Here is a 22,017-nt window from a genome sequence, read left to right on the forward strand (position 1 = left end):
CAAGAGCCTAAGAACACGCCCCCTCGACTAAGCCACGCCCTGTCTCCGCCCCTTGCGCCTGACTGCTCGCCCACCTGGGGAGGTTCGGCGCCTGGGCACTGGTCTCCCGGGTGTCCGCTGCCGAAGTCCTTCGGGTGAGGGCGGCTGGCTTCCGGGGGGAGGCTCGTGGGTTGGTCAGGGTGGTCGAGTGTCTGAGCCCGAGGGCCAGGCAGGGCCGCCGAGGCGGGCGGCTCTGAGCCCGGCCGTGGAGCCCCGGCCCGGGCGCCGCTGCGCCGTCGCTGCCGGGCGGACTACACTTCCCAGGGGCCCGTGCGGGTGCGCCGAGGCTGCGGCTCGGACCGGGATCGGCGTTTGGGGCGGCTGGATCGGGGTGTGTGGGTGCGAGAGGCAGGACTGGGCTGTGAACGCCCAGAGCGTGCGACCGGGGTGTGCTGGTGTGAGTGTTCGAGACGGGTGTGTGAGAGGGCAGCCAGCGCGTGGGCCCCGGGAGAGGCTGCGAGATCGTGCGGGGTGATGTGTGTGTGAGAGAGACCGAGAGCGTGCGAGACTGCAGTCCGTGTGTCCGGGCCCGAGATTGTGTGACAGTGCCTGTGTGTCCGCGTGAGGGAGGCCAGTGTGTGCTGTGTGTGCGCGTGTTAGAGGTAGCAGTTGCAGTCCGTGTGTCCGGGCCCGAGATTGTGTGACAGCGCCTGTGTGTCCGCGTGTGAGGGAGGCCAGTGTGTGCTGTGTGTCCGCGTGTGAGGGAGGCCAGTGTGTGCTGTGTGTCCGCGTGTGAGGGAGGCCAGTGTGTGCTGTGTGTCCGCGTGTGAGGGAGGCCAGTGTGTGCTGTGTGTCCGCGTGTGAGGGAGGCCAGTGTGTGCTGTGTGTCCGCGTGTTAGAGGTAGCAGTTGCAGTCCGTGTGTCCGGGCCCGAGATTGTGTGACAGTGCCTGTGTGTCCGCGTGTGAGGGAGGCCAGTGTGTGCTGTGTGTGCGCGTGCTAGAGGTAGCAGTTGCAGTGTCTGTGTATCTGTGTGCGCGAGAAATCCACGTGTCTCAGAAACAGGGACCTTTGAGACTGTGAGAGAGAGAGAGGGGGGAAAACTGATGTGTGAGACCAAAGTGAGTAGGAGAGAGACAGCCTTGGCTCGCCACCCCGAGGTTTGCAAATGCAGCCTCTGAAGGGACAGTGAGCCATGTGTGTGAGAGAGACTGAGACTGGGGTTGTGCGTGTGATGTTTGTGATCACATGTGTGTGTGCACACGACCTCTCTGAGGCGGTGGTGTGACTGCAGTGATGTGCCTTCCACTGGGGGCTTGTGACTCTGTCCTTCGTGTGATCAGGGGTGTGTGAGACCTTCTGTCAGTGTCTGTATATCACCCTGTGTGGTTGTAACAGCGCCTGTGTGACTGTGGTGTTTGGGGGGAGACTGCTTGGAAGGTTGACAACTTTGGCCGCCTTGTGCATGTTGATTTATGGAATTGTGTATTGCCAGGATGAGAATCCTGGGGTAGAATTCCCTGCTCCCAGTCCCAAGAGTTCCACTGAGAAGCAAGAGGTGGGGTACCTGGAGCTCCCGATTGGAGCAGGAGACACCCTCAGTTCTGGGTGACAGAAAGGAGGGGAAACCAAGGAGTTGAGGATAAAGATGAGAGGGAAGGTGGCAGAATTGGGTGCTAAAGGATCCATTGTCATGGAGGGAAGCAAAGGTTTGGCAGGAGGAGGAGGATAACCCTGTCCTCTGATGGCATTCAGGAGTCAGATTTTCAAACTGTAGACTGTATCAAAGCATGAAGCGGAGATGTGGGAAGGAAAGAGTCCACCTTTACCTATGAAATAGAGAAAACAACAATTTCATGGGATTAGTTTTTAAAATAAGGTGAGAGGAGATAATGTACGCAGAGTATCTAGCATATCTCATTAGTTTTATTCATAATAAGACCAAAGAACGGGAATGCAACTTTTAGAAAAGATCAAATTTAGGACCTTGAGCTTAAGAGAAAGATTTAAAAATTAGACCCCTCATCACCATTGGTGGCCTGTAATCTCCCGCTTATGTGGGCAGTGAAACCAAAGAAGGCTGGGAGGAGGAAGGGGAAGACAGAATTTTTACACTGGTGATCCTGGGAGTGCAGAGAAGGCCTCATCTTCTCACTCTCCTTTTTCTTCTCCAGCCTTACCCTCCCAGGACAGTGCTGTTTTCCAAGAGAGAAGCTAGGAAAACGTGAAAATGACAGTTGAACTAGTGAAAGCCATACCCCAGGTTAGTTATTTCATTTCTCTTCCTCAAAAGGCAGTCTTACTGTTTAGGACTTAGTAAAGCTGTTTCCTTATGAAAATCCCCTGATTAATAGTCTTGGGAAAAGACCCCGAAGCTGGGAAAGATTGAAAGCAAAAGGAGAAGGGGGCAGCAGAGAATGAGTTGGTTAATAGCATCATCTACTCAATGGATATGAGTTTGAGCAAAACTCCAGGAGACAGTGAAGACAGGAAGCCTGGTGTGCTGCAGTCCATGGAGTCGCAAAGAGTTGGACATGACAGCGACTGAGCAACAACAGTCTTATCTAAGAGCCTGGCTCCCACCTCTCCCAGAGAGCACTCCCCTTATTTTTTACAAATAAACTTTTTTTTTTATAATAGAAAATTTGCAGATAGCAGGGAGTATGCATATGCATCACACTCTGCTTCCCCAGTTTCTAACATCTTAAATTAGTTTCGTGTGTGCTATGCTTAGTTGCTCAGTCGTGTCTGACTCTTTTTGACCCCATGGACTGTAGCCAGCCAGGCTTCTCTGTCCATGGGGATTCTCCAGGCAAGAATACTGGAGTGGGTTGCCATGCCCTCCTCCAGGAGATCTTCCCATCCCAGGGATCAAACCCAGGTCTCCTGCACTGCAGGCGGATTCTTTACCAGCAGAGCTTCCAGGGAAGCCCTTAATGAGCCAACGTTGATAGGTTATTATTAAGTCCATGCTTTGTTCACATTTCCTTAGTTTTCACGTAATGTCCTTTTTCTGGATAGGGTCCTATCCAGGGTACCACATTATGTTTAGTAGTTCTGTCTCCTTGTGCGTGACAGTTTCTCATACTTTCCTTCTTTTTGAAGACCTTGTCAGTTTTGAAAGGGTCTCAGGTATTTTGTAGAACGTCTCTCAAATCTGATGTTTTTTTCTCTGATCAGACTGGACTAATGTGCTTTTAGAAGGAAGATCACAGAGTTCCATTTTCATCATGTATTATACATCAAGGGTTCATACTGTCAACATGACTTATTATTATACTTTGAGTACCTAGTTGAGGTGGTATTATCAGGTTTCTGCACTGTAAGATTACTCCTTTTTGTTCCACTTTTCCATGCTGTTTTCCCCTCTCCATTGGCAACTACCAGTTCTAGCTCTCTATCCAAAGTCAGTTTCTGTTTTGTGTTTTTAGATTCTGCAGTTAAGTGAGATCATACAGTACTTGTCTGTCTTTGTATGACTTATTTCACTTAGATAATACCCTCTAGTTCCATCCATGTTGTGGTAAATGACAACACTGAGCATTAGAAAGATTTTTAGTATTTTCATTGGAAATAAATGTGAAGATGAAAATGCCCATAACACTTTTAAAAAATTTCTCACAACTCTCACAGATACAGAAATCAAAGTAGTGGTTACTGGGGGGGAGGAGGAGAGAAGATAGGGTTAGGGAATTGAGAGGCATAAACTGTTGTGTGTAAAATACGCTGCGAGGGTATACTATAGAATACAGGTAAATATAGCCAATATTTTACAATAACTGTGAGTGGAGTAGAGCCTTTAAAAATTGTGAACACTGTATTTTATACCTGAAACTTATATAATATTGTTTGTCAACTATATCTCAATTCAAAAAAAACAAAACCTGCGAACCTCTCAAAATTGACCAAAAAAAAAAAGAGAGAGAAAATTGTCTCAATCTGCTGTTGATTATAACTGGGCACTGTCTTTAAGAAACTGAAAATAACTATTTTTGGTTTCATTTCAACATTGTCTAAATACATACTGGTTTGTTGTACTCACATTTGGTACCCAAGTTGAACGTGTTGTGGTCCTCCACTGGATGATGTCTCATGTTGAGGCGTGGCATGACATGCTAATTAATTTTAATGGTACAGCATTAAAAAACAGTTGCATTCTAGTGGAATTCCCTGGTGTTCCAGTGGTTAGAACTCTGTGCTTTCAGTACTGGGGCTGGGTTCGATCCCTGGTTAGGAAACTAAGATCCCACAAGCCATGAGGCTCGGCAATCCCATCCTCCCTCCCCCCCAAAAAAACTGCACTCTAAATATACTTTTTCTTGTGTCAACAAAACAACCCCAGGCGTGTCAGTTCAGTGCCTCTTCTCCTTAAAACACTAGGATTCCCTAGAGTATCATTTCCATAATATCAACTTACATATTCTTTTTTGTTGTTGTTGAAGGTTCAACCACAGATACACATCCTTCCCTGAAGCCCTTGTTTACTGCCCTGTGGCCATCTGTCCGTACTTCCCCAGGCCTGAAAAATCCCATGCACAGATGAGCCTGGCGGGCTCTAGTCCATGGAGCGGCAAAGAGTCAGACACAGCTGAGCACACACACTCACACACACAAGAGAAATGGATTAGCACAATTGTATACAATGCAATTTAGCAACTTCAGCAAGAACTATTTAATATTTTATGTTTAAGGTTTTTCTCCTCTAAGGGCTATTTCTCTCATAATGTAGGACCAACTTAATGCTTAAGCTTGAAGTCACGTGTGGACATGAGCATCGCTTGATCCAGAAGGTCTTTGTGTTATTTCAGGACCTCGTGACATTCAAGGATGTGGCAGTAAACTTCTCCCAGGAGGAATGGGAATGGCTGAGCCCTGCTCAGAGAGGTTTATACAGGAGTATGATGTTGGAGAACTATCAGAGCCTGGTATCACTGGGTGAGGATTTTTTCCCCCTCTGCATAATTCAGAATTACCCTTAGGGACTCTTCTACTTTTTTTAAAAATTTACTGTGTGTCGATCAGAATTGAATCTGGAAAATGAAGAGGATGTTCAGGAATTGATGAACATTTCGGGCTGAGTCAGTGATTTTGGTGCGTATCAGATACTTCGTGAGCGTGCCCGTTAGTCAGTTGGGCGCACAGGGCGTGCTGTGAGCCTCACTGGTCTCCTGTGCTGGCTTGTTTTCTGTCCTACAGTTTTGTTACCGGCGTAACAGAGTTCACCAGGAATATAGCCGGATCGTTATGAATTCAGAATATTGCTTTAAAATCTGTATATTTTTATGAACTTGCGGAAAGTGAACTAGTGAGGCACACGCTGAAAATTGCTGTAGATATTCTTCGGGAAACGAACACCCTTCTCAGCCCTAGGGCCACCTCATCGGCTAGTTTAGCTCCCCCTTGTCCAGAGGCCCCTTTTATCCTGCTTGCTTGTGGTTCACTAAATGTTGTGAGACTAAATGTATGTCTTTCACCAAATTTGAGAAATGTTTGATCATTATTTAATTTTTTTCTACTCTCTCTTCTCCTTCTGGGATTCCAGTTGCACACATATTAGAACCTTGGATATTATGCCTTAGGTAACTAAGGATGTGTTGACTTTAGAAAATCTTTTTTCTCTGTCAGCCTAGATAATTTCTTTTGATTCATTTTCAAGTTCACTGCTGCTTTCTTTGTCCTCTTCAATGTCTTGTTAAGCCTATCTAGTGAATTTTTAAATTTCAGATACTGTATTTTTCAATTCTAGACTTTTTATTTGGTTCTTTTTATAATTTCTATTTTGCTGCCAAGAGTATTACAAGCATATTTTCCTTTATATTCTTTTTATATATATATATTCTTAAATATAGATATAATAGATGTTTTAAAATCCTAGTCATCTGTGTTATCACAGGTTGGGTCTCCATTAATTGCTTTTTTTTCTGAGTATGATTCACTTTTTCCACTTTTTAGGGAGTAATTAGATTTTTTTTCCTGGACACTATAAATAATACATTATAGAGTTTCAGGATTCTGTTATACATTCCTCTGATTTTGTTTTTTAATCAGATAGTTAACTCAAACTCCAAACTGTCTCTAGGGGTCCTTTATATTACCTCACTTGCTGCTGTCCAATGATCTTCTAAAAATGCTGGGCTGAATTTCTGCCTCCAGTGTCTTAGAAAATGATTCCACCTTTATAGGACTGACTATTGGCAGCCCCACTAAACAATGCCAGAAGCTTTATATAGTCTGTCACTCCTTGAACTATTCATTACTATCATGTCATTCCATCAGAATTAAGGGACCAGCTGAAATGTCCAAACCATGACCAATTTTCATATCTTTTTCTGTATGCAGGACTTTGTATCTCTAAGCCATATGTCATCTCCTTATTGGAGCAAGGGAAGGAGCCCTGGATGATGATGGAGAATGAGATGAGAAGCCCATTCCCAGGTGAGTGTGGGAGAACTGGAGAGGGGAATCCTTTCTAGGCAATGGCTCAGCCATTTGTCCAGGTCATCTTTCCTCCTTTCTTATGCTTCTTAGAAACTCTTCTCAAAGAAGGGCACCCAAAGCTGGTGCTCTGGGACAACCCAGAGGGCTAGGGTGGGGAGGGAGGTGGGAGGGGGGTAGAAGTGGGGGACACATGTATACCTGTGGCCAGTTCATGTTGATGTATGGCAAAAAACTATCACAATATTGTAAAGTAATTATCCTCCAATTAAATTAATTAAGAAAAAAAGAAACTCTTGTCAAGCCTTCCAAACCTGGGAGAAAACTGAAAGTTGACTTCTTAGCATGAGCTCCCCAGATATCTTCTCTTCTGCTTGTTGTTTTTCAGTTGCTCAGTCTTTTCTGACTCTGACCCCTGGACTATAGCATGCCAGGCCCCCTGTCCGTCACTGTCTCCTAGAGTTAGCCCCATTCACGTCCACTGAGTTGGTGATGTTATCTAACCATCTCATCCTCTCCTGTCCAGTTCTCCTTTTGCCTTCAATCCTTCCCAGCATCAGGGTCTTTTCCAATGAGTCGACTCTTTGCATCAGGTGGCCAAAGTACTGGAGCTTCAGCATCAGTCCTTCCAATGAATATTCACGACTGATTTCCTTTAGGATGGACTGGTTGGATCTTGCAGTCCAACAAACTCTCAAGAGTCTTCTCCAACACCACAGTTCAAAAGCATCAATTCTTTCCCCTCAGCTTTCTTTATGGTCCAACTCTCACATCCATATGTGACTACTGGAAAATCAATAGCTTGGACTATACGGACCTTTATCAGCAAAGTGATGTCTCTGTCTTTTAATATGCTGTCTAGGTTTAGCATAGCTTTCCTTCCCAGGAGCAAGTGTCTTTTAATTTCATGGCTGCAGTCACAGTCTGCAGTGATTTTGGAGCCCAAGAAAATAAAATCTGTCACGTTTCCACCTTTTCCCCTTCTATTTGCCATGAAATTATGGGACTGGATGTCATGATCATAGTTTTTTGAAAGTTGAGTTTCAAGCCAGCTTTTTCACTCTCCTCTTTCACCCTCATCAAGAGGCTCTTTAGTTTCTTTTCGCTTTCTGCCATTACAGTGGTATCACTGGCATATCTGAGATTGTTATTTCTCCCAGCAATCTTCACTCTCTTCTAAAATCTCATTTTGCAAAAATCTTTATCCAGCTCCTTCCCATCCCCTCTTTCCTTTCGACATACTGACTTAACATAAGCTTCTCTGTTTTTTAAATCTTAACTCCAAAATTAGATGCCGCATGCAAATCATAACATACCCTGCTACTTTAAATCATTTTTTGCTTTCCTGTTGCAAATAGGAAAAATCCAAATCCTACCATCTCCTTCTTAATTTTCCAGCCTTATCCTCCATTATGTTTTAGCTTTTTCACTGTACTTTAGCCCAGAGTTTTCTTCATGATGCAGAGTATCAAGGTATGTTCTATATGTGTTACAGGTATTCCCACATCCTGAGTCTCTAAGCTGTGAGAGGCCAGATGAGGTTAGAGGCAGTCTGAGTTCCAAGTCTGATTCCCTCTGGATCATAGGCAGTGTCTTAGGATTGTCATTTTCAACAAGTGCCTGATGTACAGTTGAAAAGCATTGCTCTAGCCCATAGCTCTTTTTTGAACTCGCAAGCTCTTTCCCACTCAGGCTTTTGTTTTTCCTGTTTTCTCTGCCTAGAATGCTCTTCTCTTGGCTTTCTGTGTATGCCAGAGCTCAGGCCAGAGCTCAAAAATAATCTCATTGGAGACCTTCCTAACCACCTCATATAATGAACATTTCCCTATTCCAACCCAAGTACGGTCTATGAAGCCACTGTTTATTTTCTTTGTAACACTCAGGAGAGCCCGTAATTAACTTGTTTTGGGGTTGTGTGCTTATTTTTTGCCTCCCCATGCTGAACCTGAATTTCACAAAGACAAGGGAATGTTGGAATCACACATGATAATTATGCCTTTATGAAATTCTTTCACTTTTGTAACAGTGCTTGATCTTTACATTTGGGGATGATGTGGACCCTATACTTCCAGGATCCTCCAAATATTAGGAGGGAAATAAGCTCGGTTTAGACACGCTTTATAGTTTGGTTATGTAGGAAGCTACTATCTGCCTTAAAGAGGAAAACAGAAAGAGGAACTTTCCTGATAAGAGGTAATAACTGTCCATGTGAAGAACAGATACAGGAAGAGGGAAAGGGGATAAAGAAGCCTGTTGTGAATCTGATAGGACATCGAGTCACAGTATGGCTTTAAGTGTTATTCAGCGATTAAGGTAGCTCGGCATCCATGTTGAGAAAAGCCTAAAAGGTGAAGGGACGACCACGGCTCTCCACGGGAGGCTGGACATGAAGACGGCCTTCACACGACCAGAAAGCAAATCTGAGGGAGGAACAGATGACGCTGTCCTCCTTCTGCTTTTCTCTTTCTAGGATTGCTCCCCTCAGCCCATCTACATAAGAAAAACCATACAGAAACTGGTTTCTTGAGCTCTCATGGACCCAGTTCTAGAATTATTGAAGTTTGGGTGTTCCTGATACCATGAATGACCTGGGGAGAAAGCTTGTTAATACCTCAGTGTTTCTTGATTGCTTTGGTAGATTTGATCCCTCCCATCTCTGAACTTTTATACTAGTTTTCCTTTTTTACCATCTGGATTCATTTTTGATATATTTTCTTCTCAAATTACTTGCTTTGTTGGTCTTGTCGTCCTCATAAGTTTCTGTACTTCTCTAGAACAGTGTCTTGTCTTTAGTGTTCCTCATGCTTGACATGTAGTAGAAAACTTTTTAGGGAGCATTGGATCAGTCAATAATTTGTTATTATATTTCTTGATATCACCTCTCCCCTAAAGTTTTCTCTTAGTGTCACCTCTTCTATACACATTTCTTCTTTATAGATTTATCAAGAATTTCTTACTTATGCCTGAGTTCCTGTGATATACGTTAGGTGACTTAGCAGTAGTATATAAGGCTCATTTATTTCTTCCCGAAAGCTTATATTCTATCTCACAAGGTGAGAAAGGTAGTGATGTGGTAGTAAATAAACATTTAATTAATAGTAGTGATACCAACCCACATATCTCTGTAACACTAGTTTCTACAAAAAGATACATGGCAGAACCCTATTAAGATGTGATAGTTTTCCTAGGCTGGTGAGAGAAAGATGATGAATGCAAAAAACCCTTAATATGCACTCTTAAGTTCAGGGATCTAGGAGAAATGAAGAGCATTTACTTTATTAAAATACATGGAAATGGCTTATGGGAATGCTATTTTCTGATTATGAAGAGATGAGTCTAGGATTTTGCCTAAACTCCAAGAGAAGTCACAAAGCATAAGGTGTTTGTGGTTTCAGGTAATCTACAGAGATTTTTGAGTGGCAGAGTTATGTGGTAGTATTTGTTTTTTAAGAAAGTTAGCCTGGCTGTATATGCAAGTCTCCTAGAAGAGGGAGAGAACAGAGGAAGAGAATTTCACGTATAGCCTGTTACGTTAATACAGGCGTAAAATATTACTACCATTGCAACCTACACCTTCAGGACTCTGTTATCCTACATTTGATTTGCTAAATCACCGTTTCCGTGTTCTTCTATGAGCTCTCATTCTCTGGGGTCTGCTTACATATTTTTTTCAGTTGAAATGCCTGTGCATAATATATTTTGTGGAGTTCATTATTTTCAAATCACCTTTTCTGTGTTAAATGTTTCCTTTGTTATAGCCCATGATAAAGGAAACATTTGGTTTTTTGAATCTTTCAGATTGGGAATCTATACATGAGACACAAGAATTACCTCTGAAGCAGTTTGTGTGTGGTGATATGTTAATGGAGAGAATTGCAAGCTATGAACTTGAGTGTCCTACTTTTGGAGAAAATTGGAAATGTGAAGATCTTTTTGAGAGGCAGTTGTTAAGCCAAGAGACATTTATCAGGCAAGAAAGAAGCACTCCTAAAGGAACCCTCACTGTGGAAATAGACCACAGATATAACAAACCTGAGAAATTTGTTCCTCTACACAGTATAGAAGAGAATATTTATAATAACCACAAGTCAGACAAAAAAAACTTTTCCAAAAATTCCATGGTATTAAAACACAAGAAAGTCTATACAGGAAAGAAACTTTTTAAATGTAATGAATGTGAGAAAACCTTCACCCAGAGCTCATCTCTTACTGTTCATCAGAGAATTCATACTGGAGAGAAACCATATGAGTGTAAGGACTGTGGGAAGGCCTTCAACCAGAGTCAACACCTTGTCCAGCACCACAGAATACACACCGGAGAGAAACTCTTTGAATGTAAGGAATGTAGGAAAGCCTTCAGCCAAAATGTACATCTTATTCAACATCAAAGAATTCATACTGGAGAAAAACCATATAAATGTAAGGAGTGTAGAAAAGCCTTCAGCCAGCCTGCACACCTCGCTCAGCATCAGAGAATTCATACTGGGGAGAAGCCTTATAAATGTAAGGAATGTGGCAAGGCCTTCAGTGATGGCTCGTCCTTTGCCCGACATCAGAGGTGTCACACCGGCAAAAGACCCTATGAATGTATTGAATGTGGGAAAGCTTTCAGGCAGAACACATCGCTTATCCGTCACTGGAGATATTATCACACTGGGGAGAAACCCTTTGACTGCATTGACTGTGGGAAGGCCTTCAGCGATCACATAGGACTTATTCAGCACAGGAGAATTCATACTGGAGAGAAACCCTACAAATGTAATGTGTGTGGGAAAACCTTCAGCTACGGCTCATCCCTGACCGTCCATCAGAGAATTCACACAGGAGAGAAACCATATGAATGTGACATCTGTGGGAAAGCCTTTAGCCATCATGCCTCACTCACCCAGCACCAAAGAGTGCATTCTGGAGAGAAGCCTTACCAATGCAGGGAATGTGGAAAAGCCTTCAGGCAGAGCATACACCTTGCTAGCCATCTGAGGATCCATACTGGGGAAAAACCCTATGAATGTAAGGAATGTGGAAAAGCTTTTAGCATCAGTTCACAGCTGGCTACTCATCAGAGAACTCATACTGGAGAGAAACCTTATGAATGTAAGGAATGCGGGAAAGCCTTCAACCAGAGGGCACACCTCGCACAGCACCATAAAATTCATACCGGAGAGAAACCTTATGATTGTTCTGAATGTGGTAAAGCCTTCAGCCAGGCTACCCGCCTTATCCAACATCAGAGAGTTCACACAGGAGAGAAACCCTACAAGTGTACTGAATGTGGGAAGGCTTTTAGTGACAGCTCATCCCGGGCTCAGCATCTGAGACTTCACACAGGCCAAAAGCCCTATGCATGTGTTGAATGTGAGAAGGCATTCAGAACAAAATCATCACTTACTTGTCATCAAAGGTGTCATACAGGGGAGAAACCTTACGAATGTAGTGCGTGCAGTAAAGCCTTTAGCCATCGACAGTCGCTTACTGTTCATCAGAGAATTCATTCTGGAGAAAAACCATATCAGTGTAAGGAATGTAGGAAAACCTTCAGCCAGATTGGACACCTTAATCTACACAGAAGAATCCACACTGGAGAGAGATCTTACAAATGTAAAGAATGCGGAGAAGTCTTCAGACAAAGTGCGCACCTTGCTCATCATCATAAAATTCATGCTACAGAGTCATCTCAGGCCCTCAGCTCTTCCCCATCCCCTGCGTCACCAAGTCCTGGGGATATGTCTGCTGAGTATTTTTGGAATTCATCCACATCTTTCCATCCTCATTGCCCTAATCCAAAACATAGTCGTCTCACCTGGACTATTCCAATTGTCTAAGCACTGGTCTGTCTGCATCCTCTTCTGTCCCCTCCAAGTTCATTCTTCACACTACTTCCACAGTGGTCTGTTCAAATGTAAATGTAATTATATGATTCTCCTAAAACCCTTGGTGTGAAAATTTAAACTTCTTGATGCATACCAAATGCTTAGCATACTGCCTGACCCAGACTAAATGCTCTATAATGATAGCTTAGTATCCTTCAGGGTCTGCTTGAAAGCTGTTTTTAAGCAGTGAACTCTGGAAGACAGTATATGTACTTGGAGATCATAACAGTTTTTGAAACTGAAACTTAATGTGAGTGATGAGGATTAGCATGTGTTAAAGCTTAAACATTAACACATTTAAAGCTTGATACCACCACATATATGACTGTATTCCTTTGTTGGTGAGAAAATTCAACATGATGTAATACGTAGAGTATGTTTTAGGAAGTATCTAGAACTCTGGATAAGACTGGAACAAAAGAATTAGAAAATAACTGGGAATAATGCAAGACTGTATTTAGTAAAGGCAAAAAGTAAAAATTCCTAATATTTAAAATGGAAGAAGCAGAGAACTTGAATAGTCTAACCCTTTTTTAAGACACCTGGTTTCACAGATTAATGCTGAACCTTCAAGGAATCATAATTAAGCTATTCTAGAGTCAGAAAAAAATAATTAAAATGGATTATTTTGGAGTACTCCTAACCTCTGTTAAGGAGAACAGAGGTTATGCATAAACGGAGATGCATGTTTCTAGATGGAACTTTTAGCACTGTAAACGTGTCTGTACATTCAGTCAACTCCAGTCACAATTCTTTTAGGATAATTTTCCGCTGACAGTTTTGTTCTGAAAATCAGTGTAGTATGGCAAATAGGGAAGCACCACAAGGAAATTTCTGAAAAATGATTGTATCACCATGAATTTAGTTAATTGCAAAAGTAATTATTTTTCATGAGTCAGCGGGGGAGATAGATTACTTAAATGGTGCTTGACAATTATCCAGCTGGAAATAAAGTCAGATCCACATTTCACCCTTACAGAGTTCATTCCATACAGATTAGAGATATAATAGGGAACACAATATTAAATTTCTTAGAAGAGAATGGAGAATATTTCTATCCCCTTGAGTTCAGATAGGCTTTAGTAAGCAGGACACAGAGTCCAGAAGTTATGAAGAGGGACAGTGTTAGGAGCATGTGAAAAATCTAAACTTTCCCGTGGTGTAAGACACTGTGTGCAAAGTGAGAAGACGTGACAGATATTTTATACGTATGTTACAAAGGACACAGTCCTTATAAAAAGTGCTGTTGCTTTAGGTGGCGGCCGGGATGGGAGGGGAGTTCAGGGAGAATGGATACCTGCATATGGATGGCTGAGCCCCTCTGCCGTCCCCCTGAAACTACCGTGAGATTGTTAATCGGCTAAACCCCAACACAAAACAAAAAGTTAAAAATGCTGTTGCACAGCAGCAAGTAAGAGACACAGTCTGACAGAGTCAGATGAGATACGCCGTGTGACAGCAACTCTAAAGGAAGAGATGAAAAGTCAAGGAAAGTCTTACTTGCACTAATGATCAGATAAATGGAAATATTTTAAGTTCTCACCACCAGCGCAAACCAGCACACACGTTATGGATAGCATGCAGTCCTGTTACAGATGGGACATATTCTTATACGTTGGGAGGGTAAATAGGTGGAAAGCCATTTTAGAAGGCAATATGGGAATGGCTCCCCACTCCAGTGTCCTTGCCTGGAGAATCCCATGGATGAGGAGCCTGGTGGGCTGCAGTCTGTGGGGTCACAAAGTCAGACATGAGTGAGTGACTAGTGCACCAACACTAACATGGTGTTATATATCAACATATAAAGTGTAATTAATCACTGCTGCAGTTCTAGGGATTTATCTTCTCAAAAAGCACAGGCACTGGAAATTATACTTTAATTAAAAAAAGCACAGGCAAAAAAATAACAGATGTACATTAACCACAAAATTTTTAAAAACTTGGAACAGCTTAAATATCCAGCAGTAGTAAATTGATTAGCTAATTTTGGAAAATCAGTTCGGTAAGTTATTACAAACTCACTGAACACAATGAGGTGGATCTCTATACTCACAAAACCATGCCTTGTAGTTTATTGAGAATAATTTTTGTAACTATGTAATATGATGGCATAGTTACAAGTCCATAAACTCTAACATGAAATCCGTTGCTTTTGCCTGCAATGCAAATAGAAACCATGCATGCACAGACTCCTTCCCCGAGCCGTGTTGGTTGAGCTGTTCCGATGTCATTCCCTGAGGTTTTCTTTGCATCACCAGCTGGTACACAGTTTACGTTAGTCCAGTCAGACACTCTCTCCTCGGGACTCAGGAGGGAGCTGAATATGAATCATCTCTTGGCCACAACTTTTAAGATGCTTCCCCAGTCCCCGCTGCTCTGCTTCCTGGAGCTAAAATGTTTCATGTTCGTTCCCGGTTGTTCCCCACCAGCATCATGTTCTCATTTTAAAGTAAGATTAAGTTCTCTTGCTGTCTACCAGGGAAAACTAACCTGCATAGAAAGTGGTTAGCACTGAGTGGGTTTCAGGCCAAAGATCCTTAGAAAGTGTGAAATTATAATTAAAGTGTGGTTATTGGGTGAAATGGAGCAAAGCAGTATAAGGCACCTAATCCTGTTTTGTGCCGTGAAAGTAACAGGCCTTCATGGCAGCAGAAAGACAGCTCGTCAGCCGAGGTCTGGATGGGTTTTTCCTGGGAAGAGGATGGGAGGTGCTAGTCCACGGAGCATGTATGATGCCTGTTCAGAGTGGAACTGGGTAACAGGAAGCAGGAGGGTAAAAGGACTTGTTACTTAACACTTCTTTTTGCTTTAAGGCATGGAGTAGAACACAGGTCATTCACGTAACTAACTGAAAGACTTGTAGCTTTTATTGTTCGGTCAGTAAGTCAGGTCTGACTCTGACCCCATGGACTGCAACACCCCAGGCAAAAACCAAACAAAAGCAGGAAGCAGGACAGGAGGTGTGTGCCCGGGAGGGAGGTGTGAAGGTGAAAGGTGCTCACACCCCGGGGAGCGCCGGCACTGATCAGTAGGAGAGCGAGGAGGCTTCAGAGGCTGGGAGGCGGGCGCAGCCGCAGGCAGAACCGAGAGGCCTGCGCAGGTCAGCGCTGTCACTGCACTTCCAGCAAGAGGCCACCAAGCCTGTGTGGGGAGAAGCCGGAGCGCCATGGGACAGAGGGCCGTTCAGGGCCCGTGAAGGGAGAAGGGGGGTAAGTCACAGCACCCCCACTCTTGGCGTGCTCTCAAACCCCACTGTAACCCGCGACGGGCTCAGCTCTGCTCCCGTGGTCGGCTGTGGGCTGGTGCCCCAGAACGGCTCAGCGGACACATCTTGCCGGGTGAGCCCTCGAGGCCAGAGCTGGGACTCAGGAGAGTAGGGAGACATGGGCATAGCACCAAGCTTGCTTCTGGTCCCACCGGTCAAAGCAGGCCCCACAGCCGAGCCCGGGGCGGTGTGGGAAGGGCTGACTCCATGGTGTGGCCACAGGGAAGGGTGAAACATGCCAGTCACTAGTGCAGACCACCTGCATTACCAGGAATTACGGGGGAGTGCACGGTCTAGTTTAGGAGACCAGGGTTCGATCCCTGGGTTGGGAAGATCCCCTGGAGAAGAGAATGGCAACCCGCTGCAGTGCTCTTGCCTGGAGAATTCCGCAGACAGAGGAGCCTGGCGGGCTACAGTCTATGGGGTCGCAAAGTCGGACTCGACAGAGACGAACACACACACAAGCTCTAATCAGACGGCAAGATCTCCACAAAGTAATTCTAAGTAATTCATACGGTCTGTAATTTATAAGGGCTTCCCCGGTGGCTCAGCTGGTAAAGAACCCGCCTGCCACTGCAGGAGACACAAGAGACTCAGATTCCACTCCTGGCACGGGAAGATCCCCTGGAGGATGAAATGGCAACCCACTCCAGCGGTCCTGCTTGGAGAAGCCCACGGACACAGGCGCCTGGAGGGCTACGGTCCACGCGGTCGCAGAGAGAGCAGCTGACTGTGCGCGCACACACGTAATGTAAAAAGGAGAAAAGTGATAATCGTACCTCTGTATTCTCCTCCCCACCAGTCAGCAAGCTCCCCTCCCTCGAGGCAACCACTTTGAGCAGTCGCCTGCTACCTTTCCAGAATATTCTATGCATGTATAAGCAAATTGTTATGTGGATATTTGTTTATATGCATAAATATTCTAAAAAGCTATATAATGCTCCTTTCTACACAAATGGTACCGCAAGGCGTGGTTTTCCAGCTTGCTTTCACTCGTTGTCGTCTGAGACCCTTTGTATGCTTAGACAGGGCGGGTGGATATTATCATATTACGCTATTTTTTATCTTTTTTTCTCTAAATTGTTTTGGTTTTTTAAAAACTTTATTTGGGGGGCATAAGATTTATTATAAAGAATCCCTTATGATTATTTAAACCTCATTGTGATTAGTCTGGCTCCAGAAAAAAAATATTGCTGAAAAATACTTTTCAGTTGTGAGTGAAGCCTTTTTTCCAAATTTGACCAATGAATTGCCTGTGTTATAGGGCAACTGGGAACTCGCTGCACAAAAGAGAATGTCCACATGAAAAAAAAATTGTTAGGAGATTTTCAATCATATAGAAAGAGGTGTAAAGTATAGTACATGCCCATATTCAATATTTTTAAAAAATAACTTTGGTAACATGAATATATAATACTTGTACTTTTAAAATAAGGAAATGCACCATATTTTATAATATATATTTGCTTTTAAAATAGGTTGTGAAAATCTGTCTATATGTCTATTTTCCAGGTCAATTTTAAAGTAAATTACAGACGTGATCTCACTTCTTTAGTTTGCATCTCTAAGGAAAAAACAATTTGTGCTCACTTTGGCAGAACATATACTAAACAGAAGGAAAAATAAAGTATCTTCTATACAACCAAAATATCATTACGACACAATGAAATGAATAATTTCTTAATATCAGTGACCAGTCCACATTCAGATTTCCTTGCTCCTCCCACCAAGACAGCTTGAAAAAGTGATTTAATTTTATCAGAAACAAATGTGTCAAGCCAAACTCACTGCAGATGGTGACTGCAGCCATGAAATTAAAAGATGCTTGCTCCTTGGAAGAAAAGCTATTGACCAGCCTAGACAGTATATTAAAAAGCAGAGACATTACTTGACCAACAAAGGTCCATCTAGTCAAAGCTATGGTTTTTCCAGTAGTCATGTTTGGATGTGAGATTTGGACTAGAAAGAAAGCTGAGCGCCAAAGAAACTATGCTTTTTTATGGTGTTGGAGAAGAGTCTTGAGAGATCCAACCAGTCCATCCTAAAGGAGATCAGTCCTGGGTGTTCATTGGAAGGACTGATGCTGAAGCTGAAACTCCAACACTTTGGCCACCTCATGCGAAGAGCTGACTCATTGGAAAAGACCCTGATGCTGGGAGGGATTGGGGGCAGGAGGAGAAGGGGATGACAGAGGATGAGATGGTTGGGTGGCATCACTGACTCGATGCACATGAGTCTGAGCAAGCTCCAGGAGTTGGTGATGGACAGGGAGGCCTGGTGTGCTGCAGTCCATGGGGTCATAGAGTTGGACACAACTGAGCAGCTGAACTGAACTGAACTGCGCCTTGTCTGAGAACTGGGCATATTAGCTTGTGGAGAGGAGCAAATGATAAACACGTGGAGACACATCTACCTCCCTGCCCACCTGCCCTCTCAGTTCTCAGCCCTGCAGAGGGAACCAGGGAGGGCCTGGGAGGAGAGAATCTGTCTGCATTTTTTTTCTGTCCCGTCATTGTCTGCACAGGCCTAAGCACACAGGAGGTCGTGAAGAAATGCCAGGTGAATGAATGAATAAGAGAAAAACCTCTCAGACTTCCCTGCTGGTCCAGTGGTTAAAAAATCTGCCTTTCTAATGCAGGAGACAGGGGTTTGATCCCTAGCCTGGGAAGAGCCCACAGAGCAACTAAGCCTGTACGCTAGAGCCCACGAGCTGCGACCACTGCAGCCCGAGCCCCCTGGAGCCCGTGCTCCCCAAGAGGAGCCCCCCAAGGAGAAGCCTGAGCACAGCTGGAGGGGAGCCCTGCTCACTGCAGCTGGAGAAAGCTGTGCAGTCACAAAGACCCAGCGCAGCCAAAACATCAAATAAACACAGAGGGAGAAGAGCCCGAGCCGGCTGCTGTCCTGCAGGGTCAGGAACCGCAGGGTCTGAGTCCTGCCTGTATTCAAGGCATCACCCAGGCCTCGGCACGCAGTAGGTCCTGAAGAAGGGCTTATCTGAAGGCCCGGGGGAGCCACGGGGCGTCTGTGGGGAAGAACACCGCAGGCAGAGCCAGCGCCAACGCCCTGAGGCAGGGGCGTGACGGGCTTGTCGGAACAGCCGCGGGCCCGTGTGGCTGCAGCAGGGAAGGGAACAGAAGGGAGGGATGGCGGGGCACAGGCGTGCCCGCGTGGGCTGGATGGCCAGGGTGAGGACTTTGCCTTGGACTTCCTGGAGTGGGTGGATTACGAATGGTCTCAATCACGTTTAATGGGATCCGCCTGGCTCTTGAGTGAACAGCGCGTCGGGTGCCGGTGGGGACCTCCGTCGTCCGTGAAATGAGCATCCTGGCACGTGACGGAGCTGAAATAAATAACCACTGCTCTGTGGCTCATCCCAGGCGGCCCCGTGGCAAAGAATCCACCCGCAATGCAGGAGGTACCGCTTCCATCCCTGGGTCAGGAAGATCCCCGGAGGAGGAAATGGCAACCTACTCGTGTTCTTACCTGGGAAATCCCATGGACAGAGGAGCCTGGTGGGCTATAATCCCTGGGGTTGCAAAGACTTGGACACAACTGAGTGACTCAACAACAACAAACCAGCTCTAATCTTCTCTCTTTATAAATCCATTTTTTACTTGGACAAGTCTCCGCTTTCAACTCATTGCTTCTGTTCCAGGAATACTTGCTTGTGCATGCTAAGTCATATCTGACTCTTGACCACCCCAGGGACTGTAGCCTTGCAGGCTCCTCCATCCATGGGATTCTCCAGGCAGGAGTACTGGAGTGGGGTGCCCTTGCCTTCTCCGGGGGATCTTCCCGACCTAAGGATGAAACCTGCGTCTCCTGCATTGGTAGGCGGATTCTTTACCACCGCACCTGCTACTTGACCTGTTTTTCCAGGAATACTTAATACATTAAAAAATAGCGATATGTACTGCCGCTGCTGCTGCTAAGTCACTTCAGTCGTGTCCGACCCTGTGTGACCCCATAGACGGCAGCTCACCAGGCTCCCCCATCCCTGGGATTCTCCAGGCAAGAACACTGGAGTGGGTTGCCTTTTCCTTCTCCAATGCGTGAAAGTGAAAAGTGAGAGTGAACTCGCTCAGTGGTGTCCGACTCTTAGCGACCCCATGGACTGCAGCCCAGCAGGCTCCTCCGTCCGTGGGATTCTCCAGGCAGGAGGACTGGAGTGGGGTGCCATCGCCTTCTCCGGGGATAGGTACTACCTCCCTGCATATTTCTAATAATTATCTTTCAAGACCCAGGAATCTTTCCCCAACATCTCCAAGAATGTAATTCCTGAAAAGAGATATTTCATTTCATTTTCTGCACTGGTCAACACCTTTTACAAGTAACATGTTTAATACAGCTTATATATCCTTATTTACATTTTTTCCAACTCTAAATGAAGCCGGTTTCATCCTGAACGTTGGTGCAAGTGAATCTGTAATGAATCGCTCAGCCTGCTACGTGTGCTAAGTTGCTTCAGTCGTGTCTGACTCTTTGCAACCCGTAGAACTATTACTGATTCCATGGAGTCCATGGAATTCTCCAGGAAGAATACTGGAGTGGGTTGACCATTTCCTTCTCCAGGGGATCTTCCCAGCCCAGGCACTGAACCCGGGTCCCCTGCATTGCAGGCAGATTCCTTACCCACTGAGCTATGAGGGAAGCCCCTCTTGGCTTGAGTTCATATGAAATGAGACTCTCCCGTCTGCAAGCAATAAAATCCTAAAGAATGGAACAGCTGAGGCAGGTGTTTCTTTTAAGGGCCAGTTGTGGCTTGTTGGACGCAATCAGCCAGAGACAGGAATGGAGAGAGAGAGAGAAGCCAATATTACCTGCCCTAATTTCTGTAACAAACTCAAAGTCCTATTAAAACAAAACGACTCAGACTCTAAATACACATACACAGGGAGTTTAAACAGCAGGATGGCCATATCGACCACTGTTAGGCAAGGTAAAATTTAAGGCAAGGGGTTACATATTAGTTAAAGACAGTCATTTCCTATTGGGCAAAGGATTAAGAATCGGATTTTAACCAACATTTATTGAGTGCCTGCTCTATACTCGGCAGTGTGCTGGCTGTTTTGCATGTATTGCTTAGTTGGCAAAGACATAACAAGGCTCTATACAGTATATGCACCAAATTACACAGCTGCTGAATACACAAAGTATCTATCAGTAAAAATAGACTGACAAATGGAGTCAATGCTAACAGATTTTTACATAGGCTTATTGGTTTTTAACATGTAGGTTTGGACAAAATTAAATAGCATTTAATTCTGATTCTGAACAACATAACTGATAAGACAAAGTTAATTAACTGACATATAGATTTGAATTCTACAGACAGAAAATATATATTCATCCTAAATGTCTGTGAAACATACACAGACACTGGATATGTTCTAGGCCAGGATAAAAGCTTCTTAAAGGCTCTGAAGGCAGACATATGATGGGCCATGTTCTCCGCTCACAGTAAATCAGGGAGAAACCTCTTTTTAGGTAAACCTCATCGCTGAGTTTCAAATCACTCGTTAGAAACCCTGCAATAAAATGCTTAGGCAACAACAAGGTAAACAAGAACATGAATTATCCAACTTTGAGCTGTGGCCAAGGCTATAATCAGAAGTACGTATTATTAAGTATTATTAAATGCACTATCACAGCACATAGTTTTATAAAAAGAATATAAATAAATTAAGAGGTCAACTTAAAAATCGAGACAAGGAATAGAAACAAAAAAAAAATAAACCCAATACATGTTAGAGGAAAAAAAATTATAAACTAGAGAAAAAATGGACATAAACAAATCCTAATGCTGGTTCTTCAGAAAAACAATAATAAACTAGATAAAACTTTGAAGGCAGAATGGGGACAGAACAAAATAAAGAGAAGATTTTGTTTGATTAGATTGGGGCTGGCCAAAAAATTCATTCAAGTTTCTCTCTACCATCTTATAGAAAAACCCAAACAAACTTTTTGGCCAAGCCAAAAAATACTGTTCATAATTAAGCTAATCATCTGGAGGAAAATATTCAGTGGAAAGAAGAATAGTCTAGGGGACAAAAGAATACTCTAAGTCATCAAAATTAATGGAGTTAAAAAGGATTAACGAGCTGAAAACAAGAGAAGAAATGGAGAACCATCTAAGAACACACTGAAATTTTCCTTCCATGATGCCAGGACCTGACCCCTTTACTGAATTCTTTCCACACGTCAAAGAATTAATACTTCTTAAACTTCAAGAAAGGGCTTCCCTGGTGGCTCAGCGGTAAAGAATCTGCCTGCCAACACAGGAGACCCCGATTCCATCCCTGAGTCGGGAAGATCCCCTGGAGGAGGAAATGGCAACCCACTCCAGTAATCTCGCCTGGGGAATTCCACGGACAGAGGAGCCGGGTGGGCCATCGTCCACGGGGTCGCAGAGAGTCGGACATGACTGAGTACAGCATAGACCACAGAAAGTACTCGAAAGCAAAGCAGA

General features: G+C 44.2%; 1 protein-coding gene across 1 annotated transcript; it reads left to right on the top strand.

Moving 5' to 3' along the window:
- The first annotated feature begins 65 nt into the window (after positions 1–65).
- On the top strand, positions 66–12,127 carry LOC136161785 (zinc finger protein 471-like). The gene is given in 6 exon segments (XM_065926875.1): positions 66–134; positions 2,153–2,241; positions 4,787–4,913; positions 6,318–6,413; positions 10,212–11,972; positions 11,975–12,127. Coding segments are annotated over 5 exon segments (2,058 nt in total). The 5' UTR covers positions 66–134; positions 2,153–2,208; the 3' UTR covers positions 12,016–12,127.
- The last annotated feature ends 9,890 nt before the right edge of the window (positions 12,128–22,017 follow it).

This window comes from Muntiacus reevesi, chromosome 2 (genome assembly GCF_963930625.1).
Source record: "Muntiacus reevesi chromosome 2, mMunRee1.1, whole genome shotgun sequence".
Lineage (NCBI taxonomy): Eukaryota > Metazoa > Chordata > Mammalia > Artiodactyla > Cervidae > Muntiacus > Muntiacus reevesi.